This window comes from Falco naumanni, chromosome 9, assembly GCF_017639655.2.
Source record: "Falco naumanni isolate bFalNau1 chromosome 9, bFalNau1.pat, whole genome shotgun sequence".
Taxonomy (NCBI): domain Eukaryota; kingdom Metazoa; phylum Chordata; class Aves; order Falconiformes; family Falconidae; genus Falco; species Falco naumanni.
The window spans coordinates 16,419,766-16,439,238 of record NC_054062.1 but is presented as its reverse complement, the minus strand read 5'-3'; the positions used below and the strand labels follow the sequence as shown (position 1 = coordinate 16,439,238).

The 19,473-nt window shown below is 38.1% G+C and overlaps 1 protein-coding gene across 1 annotated transcript in view; it reads right to left on the bottom strand.

Moving 5' to 3' along the window:
* RAB11FIP2 (RAB11 family interacting protein 2) overlaps window positions 1–18,803 on the bottom strand; it is a 34,173-nt gene extending 15,370 nt beyond the window's left edge. The window contains exons 1-3 of the mRNA XM_040606751.1: window positions 18,252–18,803; window positions 6,460–6,902; window positions 5,297–5,759 (exon numbers count right to left, since the gene is read on the bottom strand). Coding sequence (XP_040462685.1) covers window positions 5,297–5,759; window positions 6,460–6,902; window positions 18,252–18,604 — 1,259 coding nt within the window. The 5' untranslated portion in view covers window positions 18,605–18,803. The remainder of the gene's footprint in view (window positions 1–5,296; window positions 5,760–6,459; window positions 6,903–18,251) is intronic.
* Window positions 18,804–19,473: the final 670 nt, after the last annotated feature.

The window sequence follows — 19,473 nt, the reverse complement described above, 5'->3', positions numbered from 1 at the left end:
TTTTGAACAAGGCACATGAAAATTAAAAATAGCAAGTTGCACGGTAAACTGGAAAAGGATGACCTACTTGGTAAAGAAATACAGTCATTTCAACCCTTTGATCTGACCAGGCAACTGCTGGGGTTCACTCCAATGTAGCCGTGGCCAGTAACTATGTCTCTGGCACATTGTATGGAACAGGTGAGACTGAAACCATTTAACAGTCATTTATCTTTGATGAAGTTATTGCTCTAATAACTTCTCTTCACTGTGGTTTAAGCTAACCGGTTTTACTTTACAATGGCAGTTGACTACAGACAGGCACCTGCTCTACTAACAGCTCAACAGACAAGCAGTAACCTAGAAAGTCAGAGCAAAACCGTAATTTTGCAAAAGCTTTTCTAACTAGTTAACTGTCACACATAGAAGATTTTAGTATTTGCTGAAATGTTAACAGATGTCAGCTGTTCTTTCAACTTTAATACGATCTGAACACATTGCGGTTATCAAGAGCCTCATGTTTTCATGGCACCTCACTTGTTTGTTTTTTTCCAAATCTAGTAATGAACATATCAAAATGCAGAGACATTGCTTATTTCAAACATTACATCCATAGGGAAAAATGAAACTGCAGATACTAATTTGTTTGGAACAGGCAACATTGGAGAGGCAGGCAGCTCTAACAGCTACGTGTGATGACAGTATGAGGAGAGGCTGAAGAAAATAACCACATTCAGAAATGTATTTCTGAATTTGTAGACAAAGCAGAAAGATCCAAAATAGATGAGTTTAAGGGTTGGATTGAGTTTTTGGGGTGGTGTTGGTGTTTGTTTGGGTTTTTTTTTTAGTTGCAATTTTTAAAGTAAGCTGAAGCAATAAAAGAGCACAGAAAAAATAAATACTATTGTTACATAAATAAATATTGTTACAGTGAATCCTAGTAAGAGACATGTCACTTTCTCCTCCACTATTCCATCTTCCACACTGCTTAGAATGCAACATACTTTTTGCCAAATCTTGAAATAAAAGCATAACCAGTATGTAGACACAAGCTTTATCTTCTTTTCTGTAAGTTTAACAGTACTTAGGTCATGAAAGTGCCACTTTAAAGGGTTTTTAAAATGCATTTCTCTGTATATTTATACATATATGTATACAAAGACACACGCTTACATATAAAGTTTCTTAGAAAGCTCCCAAACATCTATCAATTCAGTTTCCCAGATCTGGAACTCGATCAGACTAGTAACAACCTGTCAGCTTTAAATATTGGACTATTTGTTTCCCTGTGTCCAGTGCCTAAGATCTTGTTAATTACCTAAACTCTCTTTCTGTAGGTCTTGTTAATTACCCGTCTCCTGTCTCAGAGGACCTTGTTAATAACTTGTACAATCTCTCTAAAAAGGTCCTAATAACACATTAAAATTAAAGATGCTTTTCTTTTAGCACTTGTCAAGTGGTGTAAATTGAGAAATTTTCACATCAGTTTATTAGCCTACTGTAGTGTATTTTCCTAAACACAAACAATTTCAGAGAAATGATGCACAAGGTTTGGTTGTGGCACAAAACAATCTTTGTTTTCCAGGAGTACCCTCAATTTCTCTAACTGTGTTCAATACAAAAATCCACGTGGCTCCTGATTGCAAATTAACCTTGAGAGCCATGACAACAGCAGTAATTGTAAGAATGAATGCAATTTAAGATAATATTAGCTAAAAGTTTCAAAGCAGTGGATTAAGAAGTACGAAGACAAAACTATTATTAGTAAATGCTGGTTTAAAATACTAGACATATTGTGTGCTTAAAAATTCTTCACTGGCTGTATGATATAAATCCTCTGGAACTAACAGGTTCTGTAATATTTGCAAAAACAGCAAATTTCTGGTTTCACTGTGAGACTGAAGCATTTTTAAATTGTCAAGAAATCAGCTCATAAATATCTATATTACTCCTACACCAGACAATAACACCCCCCCTAATCTTAACACTTATGTAATACTGAAATACCATCTCTATAAACCCCTTAAAAAACCACTAATTTCTCCACTTAGCATTCGTAAGAGGTAACAAAATATCATCCCCATTTTACAGATCAAGAGCAGGGAGACTAAGAGATTTAACCAAAGCCATAGACAAGCTTTTGCCAGAGCAGAGATTAATAGAAATTAGGGGGCCATATTTTGTGATTTCCTGACAACTAGTATTATACACAAACCAGGCAGGTTTGTTTTGCTTTTCCAAAATACTTTTTAAACCTGCCTGAAGTAAAAATAATAGATAATATTAATGAAAATAATAATTTTCAGATAATCCTGGGACAACTGTTGCTGAACCACTTCTACGTTTTCTGTACCAGCAGCTGAGAAACACGTGGAAGAGGTATTTATCATTCTTTCAATTAATAAGTAAGAGTAATTAGTGCCAGAGTATGCATACAGCCCATCAGCACTTAATGACTGGTTGGTTGAAGGGCTCTTCAGCAACTCTATTCTGCAACTCACCTAGCCATGAGTTAGTGATGTTGTTACGAGCTGCTGCCCTGCAAATCATTACTGCTTAGTCAACATTATCAAACAATTAATTAGGATGGACTTGAGGCTAACCCAAAGCTCACTAAAGTCACTGAAAAGACTCCCATTAACTTTACAGACATAGGTTCATTGGTGCTAAGAACCTGACCTTCACATTACACACACGGAGGAGCCGAGTTTGGTCAATCTTTTTGAGGTAGGGAAGAGGGTTCATGTGGGGTTTCTTTTCTTCCACTTTGCATTATCTCCAGCCTGTTCCCACAGACTGAATGCCCTTTTGTGGCTACAATGTGCTCCTGGAATACATCTTCCAGTTGAGTTTCATCAGGAAGTAATCCAGTTCACATGCCTCGGGACCATTCCATCACTCAAACCAAGTGGAGTTAACTGGGAGAACCACCTGCAAAGCAAACTCCTCATCCACAGCAGAACACTAATTTTGGACACACATTAATAAACAGATACTGCCTGGTTTACTTTAGAAACTGTATCCATCCAAAAGAGCTTAATAGCATGTTGAGTAAATAAAAAACAACTCAAAACCCAAATTCCCTGTGTATGCTTTCTGCATGCTGAATTTGTTACTCAACCTCATTTATTTTGTGCCCACAGATTTATACAATTCTTTCTTCACAGCATTACTAGTTTGAAAAATTAAAAATGGATTCTATTCAACAAATCCTCCACAGATAAAAGGTAAACTTAAACTGTAAACTTATTAAATATGCACATTTTGTATTAGTTTCTACTTCAAAAGAAAATCATTGTACAAGATGTATTTGAAAGAAAGTGAACTTATTCTAAAAGGTTCTCACAGAACATAATACTGGAGCATACAAAAATCAAGAGCTTCTAACTTAAATTATTGCATGCTAGATATTATTCCATTAATAGTTGTTTTACAGAAAAGGTCAAAATGTTTACTGTTTTTGGCTTTGTGAAAATAACAGAATATCTGTTTGTCTTATCAAAAGTTTATGTTTACATAAAAGTCAAGAACTAGTAAAAGAGGCTCATACAAAGAGGGAACAAATGACTACAGTCCTTCTGAATGGGCACTGTGATGAGCTTTTTAATTACAAAATAAAGAAAAAAAAAGTCCATCATGATTACCACTAAAGATTTATATTTATCAAGATCTGCTGCATGCAAGAACTTCAAAAGATCTCACTACTTGTATCTAGCATCTGTCTGAATATTTTTTCATTTAAAATAAAATAAATGCTATGTAATTTTAATTGTTATTTAAATGGCTTCTCTTTAAAGGAGATTATTTAAATGGAAGTTTAACTTCTGACAAACCAAGCTACATCCTAACCTTACTCTAATCTAGATAAATCATTTATTAAATAAATAATATTCTAAGACACTGTCTGTAAACATGTTATTTAAGACACTAGGAAATGACTTGACTCATAGAAGATTCTGAGAAGATAATTCACTGAAGTCTGTTTGAGCTTCTAGCAACAAAATCTTTTCTATAGCAGTTGCATTTCAGTTCATTTATCAAATTCACATTCATGATTAGTTTTGTTGAGAAAATGATTATAAGTTTAAATCAGGAGTGCATGCATTTTAACTTAGGATTAAAATTGGGTTGGGATACAATAAGATCAAACTGTTCTAAAATCTTAAAGGACAAGAAAACAAAAAGCAACTTTTTTTTTTTTAAGAAAATAATACTGTGTCATTAAGGAATTAACAGACAGAAAAAGCAAATTTGTTAGAATCCTGTTTTCCATTTAAAACTGTGATTTATTTTAAAACCTTAAAATTCAAGTTTGAAGCATTTTGATTTTAAATTAAATTTCTACCAAACTTATGTCATTAAATAGAAACATGGACTGTTAATTTCTGGCATTAATATACAGGGGGGAAAAATGCAAATCAATAAACGTTAAATAATTAACTGCTTAAACATTTATCTATTGGGAACACCATATGTAAGGGGTGTGTGTATATGTTTATATATATATATATACATACACACACACACACATGTATATATATAAAGAGAGAGATAGTGTATCTTCCTGACTAGCAAACAAAAACCAGAAAGGAAACTAACTGTGGGATACAATTTTTTTTTTTTTGAAGGACAAGTATACTTTGACAAACAAAGAACAAAATGGATTATTTAAATCAAAGTTTCTTATCAGCCCCATAACCCAATTCACTCTGCTTAACACAAACTGCTGCCTTGTACGCTGACTTGAATACATAGCAACTCAGCAAAGCTACAGTGAATCAAACAAATTCAAGTGTGGTAACTGCCCATGTGGGTGCTCCCATTTAGAAACACAATGGTTTTTAATTCTTGTGCTCTAACATACAGACTCTAAATTTTTTTTTTCCCAAATAGTGATATCCAAAGGATTTGTTCTTATTATTCACAGTTGTTTCACCCTTTTATTTATTCCATTTCATTTTTCTTTAGCCATGAAACCTTTCCCTCTAAAAACCCAACTGAGGGCAGTGTAATAATTAGCAATGAGTGTTCAGTGAAAGCGGACAACTTTCAGGAAGAACCTATCCTGAAGCATGAACAAGATCTTACACAAATGCAGGTACCCAAGAACATTCACAGTACATATTAATAATATAAACGTGACTTCAAAATGAATAAAGAAAAGATCAAGCTATATATAAAGTTCATAGCTTTTACTTAGAAAGATAAGCAATGATATAAACGTATATAAATCACAAAGGCTGTGTTCCTCAACACTTCACATTTTCATTTATATAACATGTTCAAGATATCAGATTGAAATACAGCAAAAACCTACCTTGAAGATGGCAACATGCTTGAAGGCTTGAAGTTTGTCATAAACGGATTAGTCGAATCATAATCAAAACTCTCCTGATGAGTTTCACCAAACGCACTAGGTGATTTCAAGTCAGTAGAACTGTCTGATCCCCCATTGCTAAGTTTATCTGACCTCCTGCTATCTTTTTTTCCAGTCACTCTTTCAAAAAGACTAACTTTCTCTTTTTTCTCTTTTTTAATTTCTTTCCTGATTTCGACAGGTTTGGAAAACAGACTTATGTTTTGATCCCATGTTGCTGGGCTTTCTTCAAATGGATTCTTCTGTCTTGGCAGTGTAGCAAATTTTTGGGGTAACGAAGCACTCACATTGGTAAATGGGTCATTCTGTGCTTCAAGTGCAGTTTCATCAACTGTGCTGTCAAGCTGGTTCATTTTAGAAGTATCAACACTTAATGTTCTTCTATGTGGAGATTTTAGACTCCCTGCAAACAATCTGTCATTAGTATATTATCAATGAGACACTATATCATAGTTTATGACATGCAGAGAACCCATTTTAGCTTAGGTCTAGAAGCTTTGCAATTGAGTCTCAGTTCAAAACGCTGCAGAGTAGCTATTTTAAAAAAAATGATCCGCTGTGGCCTTAACTTCATAGTTCAGAAATTATTATGGATAGACACTACAGCAAATTGTCATTTCCTATGTGAAAACTTAAATTCTACGAAGAAGATAGATATGACTAGTGTGCCATTCCAGAAAGCGACAGTAGTCTATCACTGCATAATAACTTCGAAAAATGTAAAGTATTTTCAGTTCTTTGTATAAATCAAGTTTAAAACTTTGGTGATAGTTTTCAACTTTTAAAATAGATTTTCATTTTTCACAAGATGTTATTTTGCCTAGAGTTCCCTCTAGAATGCAGTGCTTCACTACAACAAACTCTCAAGTGAGGACGTAAGATACCCCACATTATGACCAATATGCTCAAAACCAGTAATTTATGAGTTATCACCAACTAATGGAAGTGAAAACCAAAGAAAAAAGCAAACCCACCACCAAAACCGGGCCAGCAATAATTCTTAACTTTTTGGCCTTGTAATTGCTTCATAAACTAAAGAAACAGACTTTTGAATGCTCTAATAGCAGTACACTGTAACTATAATGGTCACGAGCTTTACTTACCACCTTCATCAACTGAACCAAAAGATTCTAGCTGACGCCTGAAAAGATGAGAGTAGCCAACAGTACTGGATTTCATTTTTTCTGAAGAGACATGCGATCCCGTTAAATCTGACATCGAATGAGCTGAGGATAGCCGCTGAGGTCCCAAAAGGAAAGGTTTTTTTGGTTTTGACTTCATTTGTACTTCACCACTACATAACTCAACATTTGCATCGGGTATATGAGTACTTGGGATGATTGCAGAGGATGTATCCAAAAATGTTCCATCGGTTTTTCGACCCTTCATTTTGTCTTTTAGTTTAGCAAAAGGGGATTTGGTTTTGTCCTTCATTGACAAATCAAACATACTTGCTGTCATGTTATTTCTCATAAACTGAATATTGACCTTTATTTCTCCTCTGTCTTTAGTTCTCTTCCCTTGTCTGGACTCAAGGTGAAACCACCTGAAAGGAGAAAAAGAGCAAGATGTGTTTTCCAGAGGCTAGTCATTAAACTTTGGTTAGTTGTTTAACGTATCTGACAAGTATAATTTAAAATATCAAAACCAAATTCCATATAAAAAATTAAAACATTCCTGTACTGAGAAACTTTTTTGTCTGTATATGTTTTTGAAGAGAAAACTTAATAATTAAGCAAGTGTGAAGCTCTTTGCAGTGTTTACCTCTTTTGAGAGCCAAAATCAACTTTGTGGAAACTCACTGAACTTCATCAAAGCTTGGGCTCAGCAGAATTTGTATCCAATGTTGATTAAAAATACAAATACATCTTATTTTGCTATTAAAAAGAACATAATATTTTTCAAGTGGCCTTTATTTAGCAGTTATGTATATTACCTGAATGTATACTGTGTGGCAAATATTTCATTGAGTAATCTTTTCTCCTTTGATTTTGCCCAGGTTTATACGCTAGCAAATATTTTTCCCCTGTCCCTTTCTTCTAACCACTGGTTAAGATTTATGACAACTGCACTAGCCTAGCAAAGAAATATCTGAGAGCCCTGAACAGTCAACGACCATTTCAGTTCCGCAACTGGTAGCGATGTTGATGGTAACTCCACAAGCACCATTGGCAGAACAGGAACACCCAGGTGTATCTAACAGCCACCCCCTCTTTTGCAGGTCACCAGTAGGATTAACTTCAGAAGTACTTCCACAGGCTTTGGAACACTGACATAAATCCCCACTCCTTTAAAAGAGGTCAAAGGTGTGATCATATGTTTCAAAAACCCAAGTGTGTGTCTTTGCCAGGTCCAACAAAGGCTTTATCATTAATCAAGAGTCTTATTCATTCTCTACTGTGCTCTATTGTCCCATGGAAGCATCTCCAGAATTACTGCTCAATCTTCCTTCCACAGCTTCACCTAAATGAACAGCCAATCCCTTATCCACACCCATCCTCAATAGTCTTTTCCTATTTCAAAAAGGGCAGAAGGGCATATTTCAGATCTGCCAGCTCTGCTGAAGTTCTCTAAACCCACTGTCAGGAGAAATGCATGCACACATACTAACACAACAGTGCGTTATCATGACAAAGTAGCTTTTGAACTGGAGACTAAGAAATTAAATAGCCTATCAACACAGATGCAAAATTGATTATGCAGTTATGAGTACATTATTCAATACTGCCAAATATAGAAAACAAGGTCAGGAAAGGAGAAAAATAACCCTCAATTTCCTTTCAGATTTCATAAGTATTTTTAAAGGTGACAGCTGAAATCAAATTTTCAGGCAGAGATACTATTTTTTGAGTTGAGAAAATACTTCTAAAAGTGACCTGCCAAAGAAATAACGAAACAATAAAGAATATTATGACTTTTGTTGCTTTGTGATGTCCAAAAGGTTTTACATCCCATACTAAACCAGAATATTAAAAAATATCAGACCTTCTCTGTCCTGGCACTGGACAACATGAATCTAGACCAGTAGATCAAGAAGTTTGAACTGGCAGGAGGACAATTAAGCCTTTAGGAAGAAAGTTTTTTTCTGTTGTGAGGTAACTTCATTTATGTATTTTAAATGAAATGCAAAACCTGAAATATGTTATGTGTTTGAAGAAGATGGATCGTTTTTCCTTTTAGTTAATAATGTTTCACTTCTTAGTAACTGGTTCCAGAAATACTTTAAGTCATCTATAGGATCGTTACAGAAAACACACACAACAGAACCAAAAGCAAATCTTTTTTTGTGATATATAATATCACAAAACCTGGAAGATAGCCTACTTTTTCCAAAACTCTTCTTTAAAATAAAATATGTTCATATATTTTCTTAAAAAAAATAAAAACACTACACAGCCATAACGAGCAAATCCTTGTTCAGACAGATAGATCTTGCCTGTGCAGAAAAAAATCCCAAACCAAAACCCACCCTGAAACTGAGAAAGTCCTCCCCATGACTCCTTTAGACAGACACTAAACATAAATATAAATAAGGCTTATGAGTGTTGTCAGCGGTTTAACAGGCAGAAAGGACCTCACTTTTTTGACGTTCAGATTTAAGGGCTCCTTCTAAGACTGTAAAAAAAAAAAACTATTCCCCTTCTGCCTCTTTCCCTTCCCTCACAGGTCTCAAACACTAATACTGCATGTCTGATAAGACTGCTGAATTTTCATGTTTCTACTTAGGAATTACCAAAACTTTAAACTGATGTATGACACTTGCTAACTTGTTTTAAAACAGTATAGAGACAAAAATCCTTAAGCTTTTGCTGTGTGGAAGAAAGCCTTTTCTTCTAAAAGTTACTTTCACCCAATTAGTGACATTCTTATCATGAATCAACAAGTGCTCTGTGTCACTACCAGTACTCACCTGCTAACTGTGTACCTCCACATGCTATTTTGACATTCACCAAGTCTGAAGGAGAGAATTCCAGCACACAGCTAATACATTGCCTTTGTAGCTTGCACATTTGTTTTCAAAGTAGACCTTGAAGAACTTGACACTAAAAATAAGTTAAGCTGGGAAAACAAAGAAAACTCTCCTTACCTTAGGACGATAACAGAATGGCACAAGGGACTAGACCTCATACCTGCTGGGACCTGGTTCAATGCTACTAGTGATTCCAACAGAATTTAATCATAAACTCTTTACTCCAGCAAAATTCCTCTGGACTTCAGTGGAATATCTATTTGAATAACGATTGCTGGATCAAATCTTTGTAAAAAAGACAGATATTTAATTTTCATATGCTTTTCAAGGAGGTTTCTTTGTTACCTTGGAGAGTTTATCTTGGTTTAGTTATAATGAAGGTTCCATATGCTTCAGCTCATAACAAGACAATATGAGAAGCAGACTCAAATCATGATTTTCTTCAAATTCAAAGGCAAATAATTACTTTTTTAAACAGATGAGAATGAATGCAGGCAATGCATTTGTGTGGAGCTGCACGTGAATGAGCAACTGAGTCTATAAATGTTTCTTATTAGAATCTGTTTCTACAACACATGGGCGTGAGCAACAAATAGGAAAAACAGTGCTGTATATAATAGAAAAAACAATTGGAAAATGAAGTCCGCTGTTTTCAGATAACAACGTTTGGGTACTAAAATATTAAATTCCACTATACCACTGCCAATTTAAAAAATTGTAATGTATTATAAAAGCCAATAAAACTTGCTATTTTGGTTTTGTTTACAGTACTTTTAGCCACAATAAATGCTCCATTTGTCAGGCTGCCATGAGCTTATTCTATAGAAAGCCTGTACAAAGTAGGAAAATAGCCAATAACATACATGAACAAAACAGGGTGGCTTTTATGAGAGCAGATGCCCTTTTATTTAATAACCAAATATTACATCCAGTCTTGCAGACAGTCTTTATTTAAACAGACCTTGTACAAAGTCTGGCAAATTTTCCCAACTTCAAAGGAAGCTCTATTGCCTTCTGAATCACATTCATACTTCTTGCTCTCACCTTCAAATGTTCTGTAGGACAACGACCCCCATGCACCCTCTAATTTTGAATTTTCCCCTATGGTTTCCATCAGAAATAACACTTGCTTCTTTTTATCATCTGTTTTTGAGTGTGCTAATGGGCTTTGCTTGTCTTGTACAAGTTTCTGATCATTTTTATTTTGTAAGTATTATATAAAATTGCCACTCTGTATGCTGACAATGTTTTTGAACACATCAAGAGAAGATCAACATTCAAGGCTGAATAGGAAAATTCTTGCTGACCAGTCAGCCCCGTAAAACTAAACCCTTCTCTCAAGAAATACGGCTATTTTCTAACCATGACAAAATTTTGGCCATGCCTCTATTAGGGGTGCAAAAAGCCAACTCCCTCATTTCTAAGAAAGACAATAACCATCTTCTGCATACTGTTAAGGTAAACTGTGTAGCGTTAGCAGTACTGAACCCTTTACCTTTATAAAGGTCTGACAGGAAGAGTGAAGGAAAAAAATCTGAATTTACTACAAATGAGCAAGTTATGAAAGTCTGGTCTGCCTATTCCATCTAAATAGCTAATCTACAAACATACTTATGTTTTCAAAACCATTTCTTCAACCGTTACTTTCCTCCCCTTTTTCTGTTTTCATTTTTTTTCCCATTAACTTGGCTTTCCAACTGACTTTTGCTTATCTGTACTATTCTAATTGCATCCTTTATCCTGCATTCAACAAATATTTTGAAACCAGTATCTTGTTTCTCTTCGCCTAATAGCAGGAAGCCAATGTCATCATGTCTTACCCTCCATATCAGCCACGGAATTTGACAGTTCCAAGTCTTAGCCCTCTCTCTTCTTTGAAGAAGCATCACTCAACCCATTCTGTTCACGACGTGACATTGAGTAGAACAGATTGACAACATGGGTAAGAAAAACCCCTATGTAATTTTAATTACATTTTAATTATAGACTTAAAACTTTTAACAGCCTCCAAAATCACTGGGATAGTTGTCTACCAATTTCAACAGGAATTAGAAATCTTCTAGCCAGCACATTCAACTTGTGCATGACAGATGACCTTATGACTCCATCTTCTTGCCAGTGCTGAAGATGGAAAGCCTAAAGGAATTTTCCCACTCATTTTGCTGCCTCTCAAATACATCACTCTGCCAGTAAACATTTATTGAGCTGATCTAATTTTGCTTTGCTGAAATAATCAGATTGCATCTAAAGATTTCTGCACAATCTTGATTTTAATTCACAAATTTCTTTAGGAATTCTGCAAAAGGCCACATAATCATCACAGCATCCACAAGGCTTCTAACCTTGATTTTACAGGTAAAATCAGCATCCTGATCTGCTACGCAATTTTAGTCTGCCACACAGCAATGAGAATTTTCTACACCAGCAGGTACTTCTAAAAATACCCCTGTAGAAGAGCTTCAAAATCTCAGTGACAGAACATGTCCATCAGCTGTTGTGGGAAATAAGTGGTTCTTCATCTTAGATAACTATGGTCAAGCTAGATACACTGAAGAAACTTGCTTCACAAAATCCCATCAACATAAATGTCCACAGCAAATGGATAAAAAACAACATCCAAAGCCCAGAACTGTCTAACATTTTCATTAGTAGCAAATGCACTTTGAAAAATGCAGAAGTATGCTTTGTGATAAATCATTCAGACACCATACTGAAATACTGCCCCAAAAAGTCAGTAAGGAGGAAAATTAGGGCAAGGGGCTGACCACTGGCTACATCATATATGAGGGGAAATGAAGAAGAAAAGAAATTATTGATTAAAATAACTGATGACATTCTTGAATACTATTACCAACCAAAATGAGGTACACAAAGCAGAGTTTAAAAATAAATACTACAGAGTCACATTGTAATACCACAAAACATATGGGAACTTACACCTAGCACAACACCCATCCCAAGGGGTTAGCTAACATCAACTGGAATCAAAGTAATTAAAGTGGTCTTAGATTACTTACTATTTTGGCTAAAGACTATGTGTGACTACTTTTATTTTAGAAACAAAGTAATTGAAGGTAGGAGAATGAAGGCCAGTTATTTGAGTTGGGCGTGTGCGCAACCATGTGTGTGTGCACAGAAAATGGAGAAGTACTTCAATCCAGATGGTGCTCAGACTTTGACTCAGAATTACGACTTACTCAGAGGATGTGCTTGCATTTGTTGTCGAAATGTAAATGCTGGGTATATTACTAGATAATATGTAAATACTGCTATAATCTCATAAAGCTACAATTGGGCTCAACTTTTTCTTTTCCCCCATAACCATCTTTTTCTTCTGTTCCTCACTACCAACTTTCCTTCATTATTTTTTACCTTTACTGAGTGGTACCACAAAAGCAACAGCACAAATCCATATGGATCCCCTAGGCTGCTCATTATTTCTGCACCTTTAACAAACTTCTAAGTTACTACTCTTCCCACTTTTGACTAGAACGGAAGGAGTTTTTTCTTTTACTTTAGACACATTTTGATAATTGCTGTTACAGCCTGTCATTTCCAGTACTATTGAGTTTTATCACCTAAAATGCATTTTTCTGGTTCAAACTAAATTTAAGACTCAAAATTAGTACATAATATTTATGAAGTGTTACATTTTGTAGAATTATTTTTAAGAAGGCACTATTCATTAACAAGCACTGAGCCCATGACATACAATCTATTTACTAGTTGTTTGCTAATTCATAATTCCAGTTGTATTTAAAGCCACCTACACAAGTGCCTGCCTCTTGCTTATGCTGTTACGGATGAGAGAGGGGACAGAGCAGAGGCAGTCAAAGGCGGAACCTGTCCATATCCAAGAGGAAGGCTGCCAAGAAGGAATTCACATTAACTGGGAAGAAGTCACACAATTTTCGTATCTTTCAGGAAGCACAGCAGCACTGAAGAATTAGAGCTTACAACACAGGGGTATGGATCATGGTCAATCGTTAATTCTTTTTGTTTATTTGCTGAGCAGCTGTTTTTGACTATTTTATATGATCAATGCAAGCAGAGAAGTATCTTAGATAAGGGCAAGATTCCTTCACTGTATTATGTTTAAATAAGCATTTTTTACAACACTGCTGCAATTTGTGCCTGTGTTTGTTGATGTATTATAGAAATCAGGGAGAAGGAGAATTAAGTCACAAATAAAAGACATCTCCTCCAACAACATTTCTGTAAGAAAAAAATCATCTACCATCGCCTGCCCTCCTCAAATTTATAACATTCCAGACAAGTGCTGCATCTTAAATCAGCTGAACATACAATAAAATTAGCTCTCCAGGAAAGCTAATAAAGGAATGGACAATAAATAGACTGGAATTAGAGAACAACAAGGACAAAGCAAATGCTGATGAAATAAGTAACATAATGGAGAAAGCTAACGGAAACGTGTTCTTCTATTGCTGTGTTCATTTAGCACACAGGAGAAAAAAACCTAAGCAAAGTCATTACGAAAAACTACTGAAAAATACTTCAGTAAATTAAGAAAAGTCAGTAAATGAGTATTTTTTATTCTGTTATAATTCAAAAAGTTGTTTTGATGTTACACCTTGTCAGACTATCAGCAGGATTAAGGCAACTATGAATTGAAACTGAATTGAAATTATTACAAAAATGTATTTATGCTTTAAAACAACACAATAATTTACCATCATTTACATTTAAACTGCAAAAGCGAAAGAGGTATATTTATTCTGCAACAGCAGATCCCCAAAATTGTCGTGTATTTCTCAGGATGAATTACAAAAAAACCCCACATGATTATACTGCAAAAAATAAAAACCATGTTAGAAATCTATGATATAAAAAGTTATGCTAAATATACTTCAAATAAAGCAGTATCTCTCTAGCTTTTTGAACTGTTAAAAAAACTCCGTAAAAACTCTCCGCATCTGGAGCCTGGTTTTCAACTCTGGAGAAAAGAGCAGAAGTTAAAAGAGCCTGTCCATTTCCAACTACAGCAGAGATGCCAGAGACACAAATTTACAAAGTTAGCACAGTGTGATGGGCATTTTTGCACTAAGACAGAAAAAAAATGGACTACGATCCTGCAGATGCTTTGGCTGAAGTCTCTGGAAGAGACCTAGTTATGGACCATCTGAGCTACATCTGGATCTAACCGTTCCAGGAATTCTCATTTTTAAGAATTCAAAAAAATGTCAGTTTCAGAAAGAAAGAGAAAGGAGACTGCATGATGGTACATACAAAATTTTCATTATCAAATTTTAGTAAATATACTGCTTTATTTCATTAAGTCTTGTGCCAGAGGAAGTTTATTAGAACACAAGATGCGCAAATCCTATCATGAGGCCTCTGCCTGAAAACTTTACTGCAGAGAGTATTTTTCTTAAGATGTACAAGTAACAAAAAAAGCCATACAGAAAGGATTATTTTTCCCTAACATAATGTTTCTGAAGCTGCAGTAAATTTTTAAATTTATTTCTTCCAAATTGTAAATTATTAAATAAAAAAAATACACAAAAAGCCAAATGTCACACACCCCACCGTCTTCCTAGGAATTCAAAATCAGCTGGTAGCCTTCACTTCTCATACCTCCTTACTAAAAAAGCACTAGGGAATTGCTGACAGGGTTCAGCATTGTGCAGAATATTAAATATCTTTTTTGCAATACCCTGGTGACTCTTGAGTCTGTCTCTTACAGCACCATATGTACAGCTGTGTTGGAAAGAGGAAGCTATTAAATATATTAAAAAGTAGAAATATTACCAATAGACACTTCATCAAATAACTGGATCCCATTCATCCCCAAACAAAGCAAGAAATGTTAAGGTTACATCAACATAAGAAAATCACTCTGGATTTAATAACACCACAAGCCTGTTGAACATATTTGAAAGTAAAAACATTGCTTAATAAAACAGATTAGTGTTTCTGAAACAATGAATATAGCTTTCAACCATCTGAAACAATGAATATAGCTTTCAACCATCAGAATGCTTTGGTAATAAAGACATTGGACTTGGGTCTTGAAAGGCATTGGGTGTCTCAGTTCCCACACCATAGTCACGGCTAGAAGGTCTTTGGGTCCAAATATATTACCCTTATTTTACTGCCAACACAGGACTAGGAATATTAAGTATCAAAAAGGATTTAATAAAAGGAAAAAAAAAAAAAAAAAGAAGGAGTGTTTTGTTTGAGATCGCATTTGCAAATATATTCTTGAAAGTTTGTCCTCCTCCCTTTGTATGTACATACACATAAAAAAACTGCATCCACATCTCCAACTAACGCTTAAAGGAGACAGCAACGACATACCCACATTGCATGAAGACACACAAGTAGACAACCACAATAACTTTTCAAAAGCATTTAAGCACTTAAGGACTCTGAATTAAAACTGAGTTTCAAAAAGGAGATTTTCTAGGTTTCTAAGCACTAAAGACATGGCCAGGAAAATTGGACTTTTAGTAGCTCCTCTCTTGTAAGAATTTAAATCGGCATTAAGTGAATATGTGCTGCCAAAACTCCCACTAACCACCTATCTGGACTTTTATACTTATATAAGACTTTTACAAGTATGTCCGTTCAGCTCTAGAAGCCTAACACACATCAACTTTTAATAAGATTTGCATCTTAAATGCTCAAGTAACTTCTGAAAATAGGACTTAAGGCTGTTTGTGTAAAAATTTCCCCACAGGCCCCCATCTTCTGCAGTACAGCTCGCAGGCAAAGCACAGCTTCCTCGGGAAGCCCTGATAATTTCAGCAGTGGTGGAGGGAAGCACCACTGCACGCTTCGCCAAAGTTCCTCTCTCATACTTCAGAGGAAAGCAATGGAAAAATAAACAACACCTATGAAGCCCTGCTAAATAGAACTTCATATGAAAATACTGAAGAGATCTCAATGTTTATTTAAGTAGCACAAGGACTACGTTAATTACCCCACTTACAAATTTTTGCAGTAATTTTGTAAGACTCCAATACTACTTTTGCTAAAATTGGTGCAAAAGCATATGGTTCCTCAAAGAGAAAGAGGTGGTGTTACTCACAGTAATACATGAATAATTTACATTATTTCCTCCAGTTCCGGCATACATGTTTCTACCTAGATTTACAAAGTTCTTACAGTTAGTAGCATTTCTACTTCGTTCATTCACCTTTTTCCTGTAGAGCAGCTAGGTGTTTAAACCAAGGCAGCTGCTACTGACTTGCAAGATAATTACAACTGATGGTTAAAGAATATTTAAGATGCATGTCTAAAGAGCACTGAAACTTCCTGAATCAATGTAAATAGAAATTGGGATCCTAAGGCTACAGGCACTACCATGTCTTGCATCAAGATAACTGGTTTGTCCTTAAAAAGGTAAGCAGTTAAAAAGTATAATACTTCAGACCATGAACACACAACAGATTCTGCATGGACATGTTCTCTCCTATTATACGGTTAATAAACATACTGTTTTGCAAAAAAAATAGTTTACAAAAAACCCCAAACACACACGCACACAAAACACCGAGGCGAAGACAGTTTTGACTTGTCTTTGGTGCTCCTTCAACCTCAGCCACTGCACATAGAAGCAGGACCAGGTTTTGAGATGGTCTGTGCAGAAACACTTGTCTGCCCAACAAGACCTGGCTGGTGTGGCTGTACTGGTTCCCACCTCCAGCTGCCTGCTGTGAGTCTGCTGGAGGTTCACGCCTCCCCAGCACAGTCAGCAGCAGACGAACGATGCCACCAGCCTCTTAGTCACTTTAGTCCAGCAAGTTAGCACAGACCCACCATTACTAAGGGAAAGAATATCAGACTTTAACAGCTGAGATTTGGGCACAGGAACCTTTCTACTCTACTGAACAGACACTAGAGGAAGAAAGGCACATGGGGCAGGGGCTTTTTAACCACTGCAGAAAGATTTGTCAGCGCTTATACATCACACAGCTGGCTTGGAGGTCTCCATGCTGTTCTTGGACTACTTCTGTGGGACAAGCATAGGTAAGACACACACAAATCACACAGTCACAGGCATGCCTGCAGTACACAGTACACCTACAGTTTATTCCCATACATTTTGGAGGATAAATTACACTGGTACCAGAAATCTTTGTGCAACCATGTCCAAACCAGAAATCATATTTTTTTTTCTGATTTAGTTGAAAAACCCCAGAGAGTTAGAAATATTTACAATTCAGCCTAATAAACTGCTGTGATGCTTATACTTTTTTTCCTTTGGGTTGTCCCCCCCCCAATATTCCAGTACCAGAATTTGCTGGCAAATGGCAATTTTATTTGACAAATGCTTACGTAGGTAATGACGGAGGCTACTACAACAGCAGAACTTTCAGTCTTCTCTGCCGAGGCCTCCTGTACAGAGCAGCCTGCGGGACTGCGGCCTAAGACTAATCAGGACCCGAACAGCACTGTGCTGTTGTGGTAAGCATTGACTAAGTCACAGTTCATTGACCATGAAAACATAAATATAAAATATTTTAAAATGCTTGGTTGCAGCAACAGAGGGAAAACATTTTTAAAGAGAATGACACCAGGCTTCGAGGGGGTCTGAGTCTCATACATGGTTCAAGCTGAGGTAGGAGCTGAATGGGGATATGTCCCTGAGCAGAACAAAGACAAATTTTTAGAAAAACAGATGTAATGAGTTCATGTTACACACAAGAATTTGTCAAAAAACGTTAATGTTATTGACAGTCCTTCCCCGTGCAGGGTGACCACTGTGATTACAGTAAACCTCCCTGGAAAAGGTCAGGCCACAATGACATATGTTAAGGGCTTTGAACACACCACAGAAGAGAGAAACATCCTAATTCCATTTCGAAGTATGCTGATAGTGAGGCTACTGCTTCCCACCCGCTCCAAGTATAAGTGTACAAGGAATGCAAATTATAGTGAAAAAAACCAACCACCACTTACTCTGTTTTCCGTCTTTCCTTGTCTTCAAATACATCATTCAGACTTATCGCCACCTGTCCCAAAAACTTGTCCAGCCCCACCAGCGACCTGTGCATGACAATCAGGTACAGGATGTATTTTTCTGGATTCTCCTGCATGAGTAATCCAGGGAGCTCGAAGGAGGCCTCTTCTTTCCAGACGGGATCCAGGGTCTTCTCAGCCACCGAGGTGGAGTACTTCTCCTTGCCCAGCTGTATGATGGTGTAGGCATCGTTGCTGCCATTTTTACCTTTTGGCTTCAGACCTTTGGCTTGAAGGACCGTAACTTGCACGTGAGTTGGGAACCACTTCTGGGCTTGCTCTGCCAACATCATCTTTGAAGATCGCGGCAGCAATAACAAACACCAAGCCTGCAAGTCGTCGAGCTGCAGTCTAAGGGCACTTAGGGCAGACACCTGCCAGGGGCTCAGCGCGGTCCTTCCTGCAGCGCTGCCCGCCGCGGGTGGCAGTGCCCACCCCTCAGGTTCCCCCCTCCCCGCGCAGCCCTACCTGCGGCTCCATGGCTGGGGCTGCCGTCCCCCCCCCGCCGCACCACCGGCACTACTCCCCCTGCTCCCGGCCTCTCCCCGCCCGCCGGCCCCGCTCCCCTCCCGCCGCTGCCGCCGGCCCGGCTCCCCGCCGCCCCCAGGGCATCCCCCGGGCAGGGCCCCTCCGCCCGGCCCGGCCCGCAGCGCCGCGGCTCCCTCAGCGCGGCCCGGCCCGGCGCGGGCCCCGCAGGCCGCCTCCCTGCCCCGCACGCCTCGGTGCCTCGGGGCGGCGGGGCGGCGCGGGGTGGGGGCTCGCCGCCGCCCCGCTCCTCGCGGGGGTGTCGGGCCGGGCTGCCGCGGCCGGCGCGGCCGTCACGGCGCTGCCCTCCCTCCCGCCCGCCCGCCTCAGCCTCAGCCTCAGCCTCTCGCCGCGCTCCCCCCGCGCCGCCGCCCGGCCTGACGGGCCGGCTCCGCCGCTTCCGCCTTCCCCATGCTGCCAGCGGCGGCGGCGGCCTCCGCGGCGGTCAGAGGGCAGAGGGCAGGGTTCGCCCCCTCCCCGCCGGGGCGGGCGGCCACCTCACTTTGCCGGTCACCCGGCGCTGGCGCTGCCGAGGGCACCGGCTCCCGCACTTGGCGGGGCTGCCCGAGGGTAGGGGGGAGAGGCCGGGCCTCCCCCCCCGAAATCCCCTCACGGGCAATTAGCTCATTTTTATTTG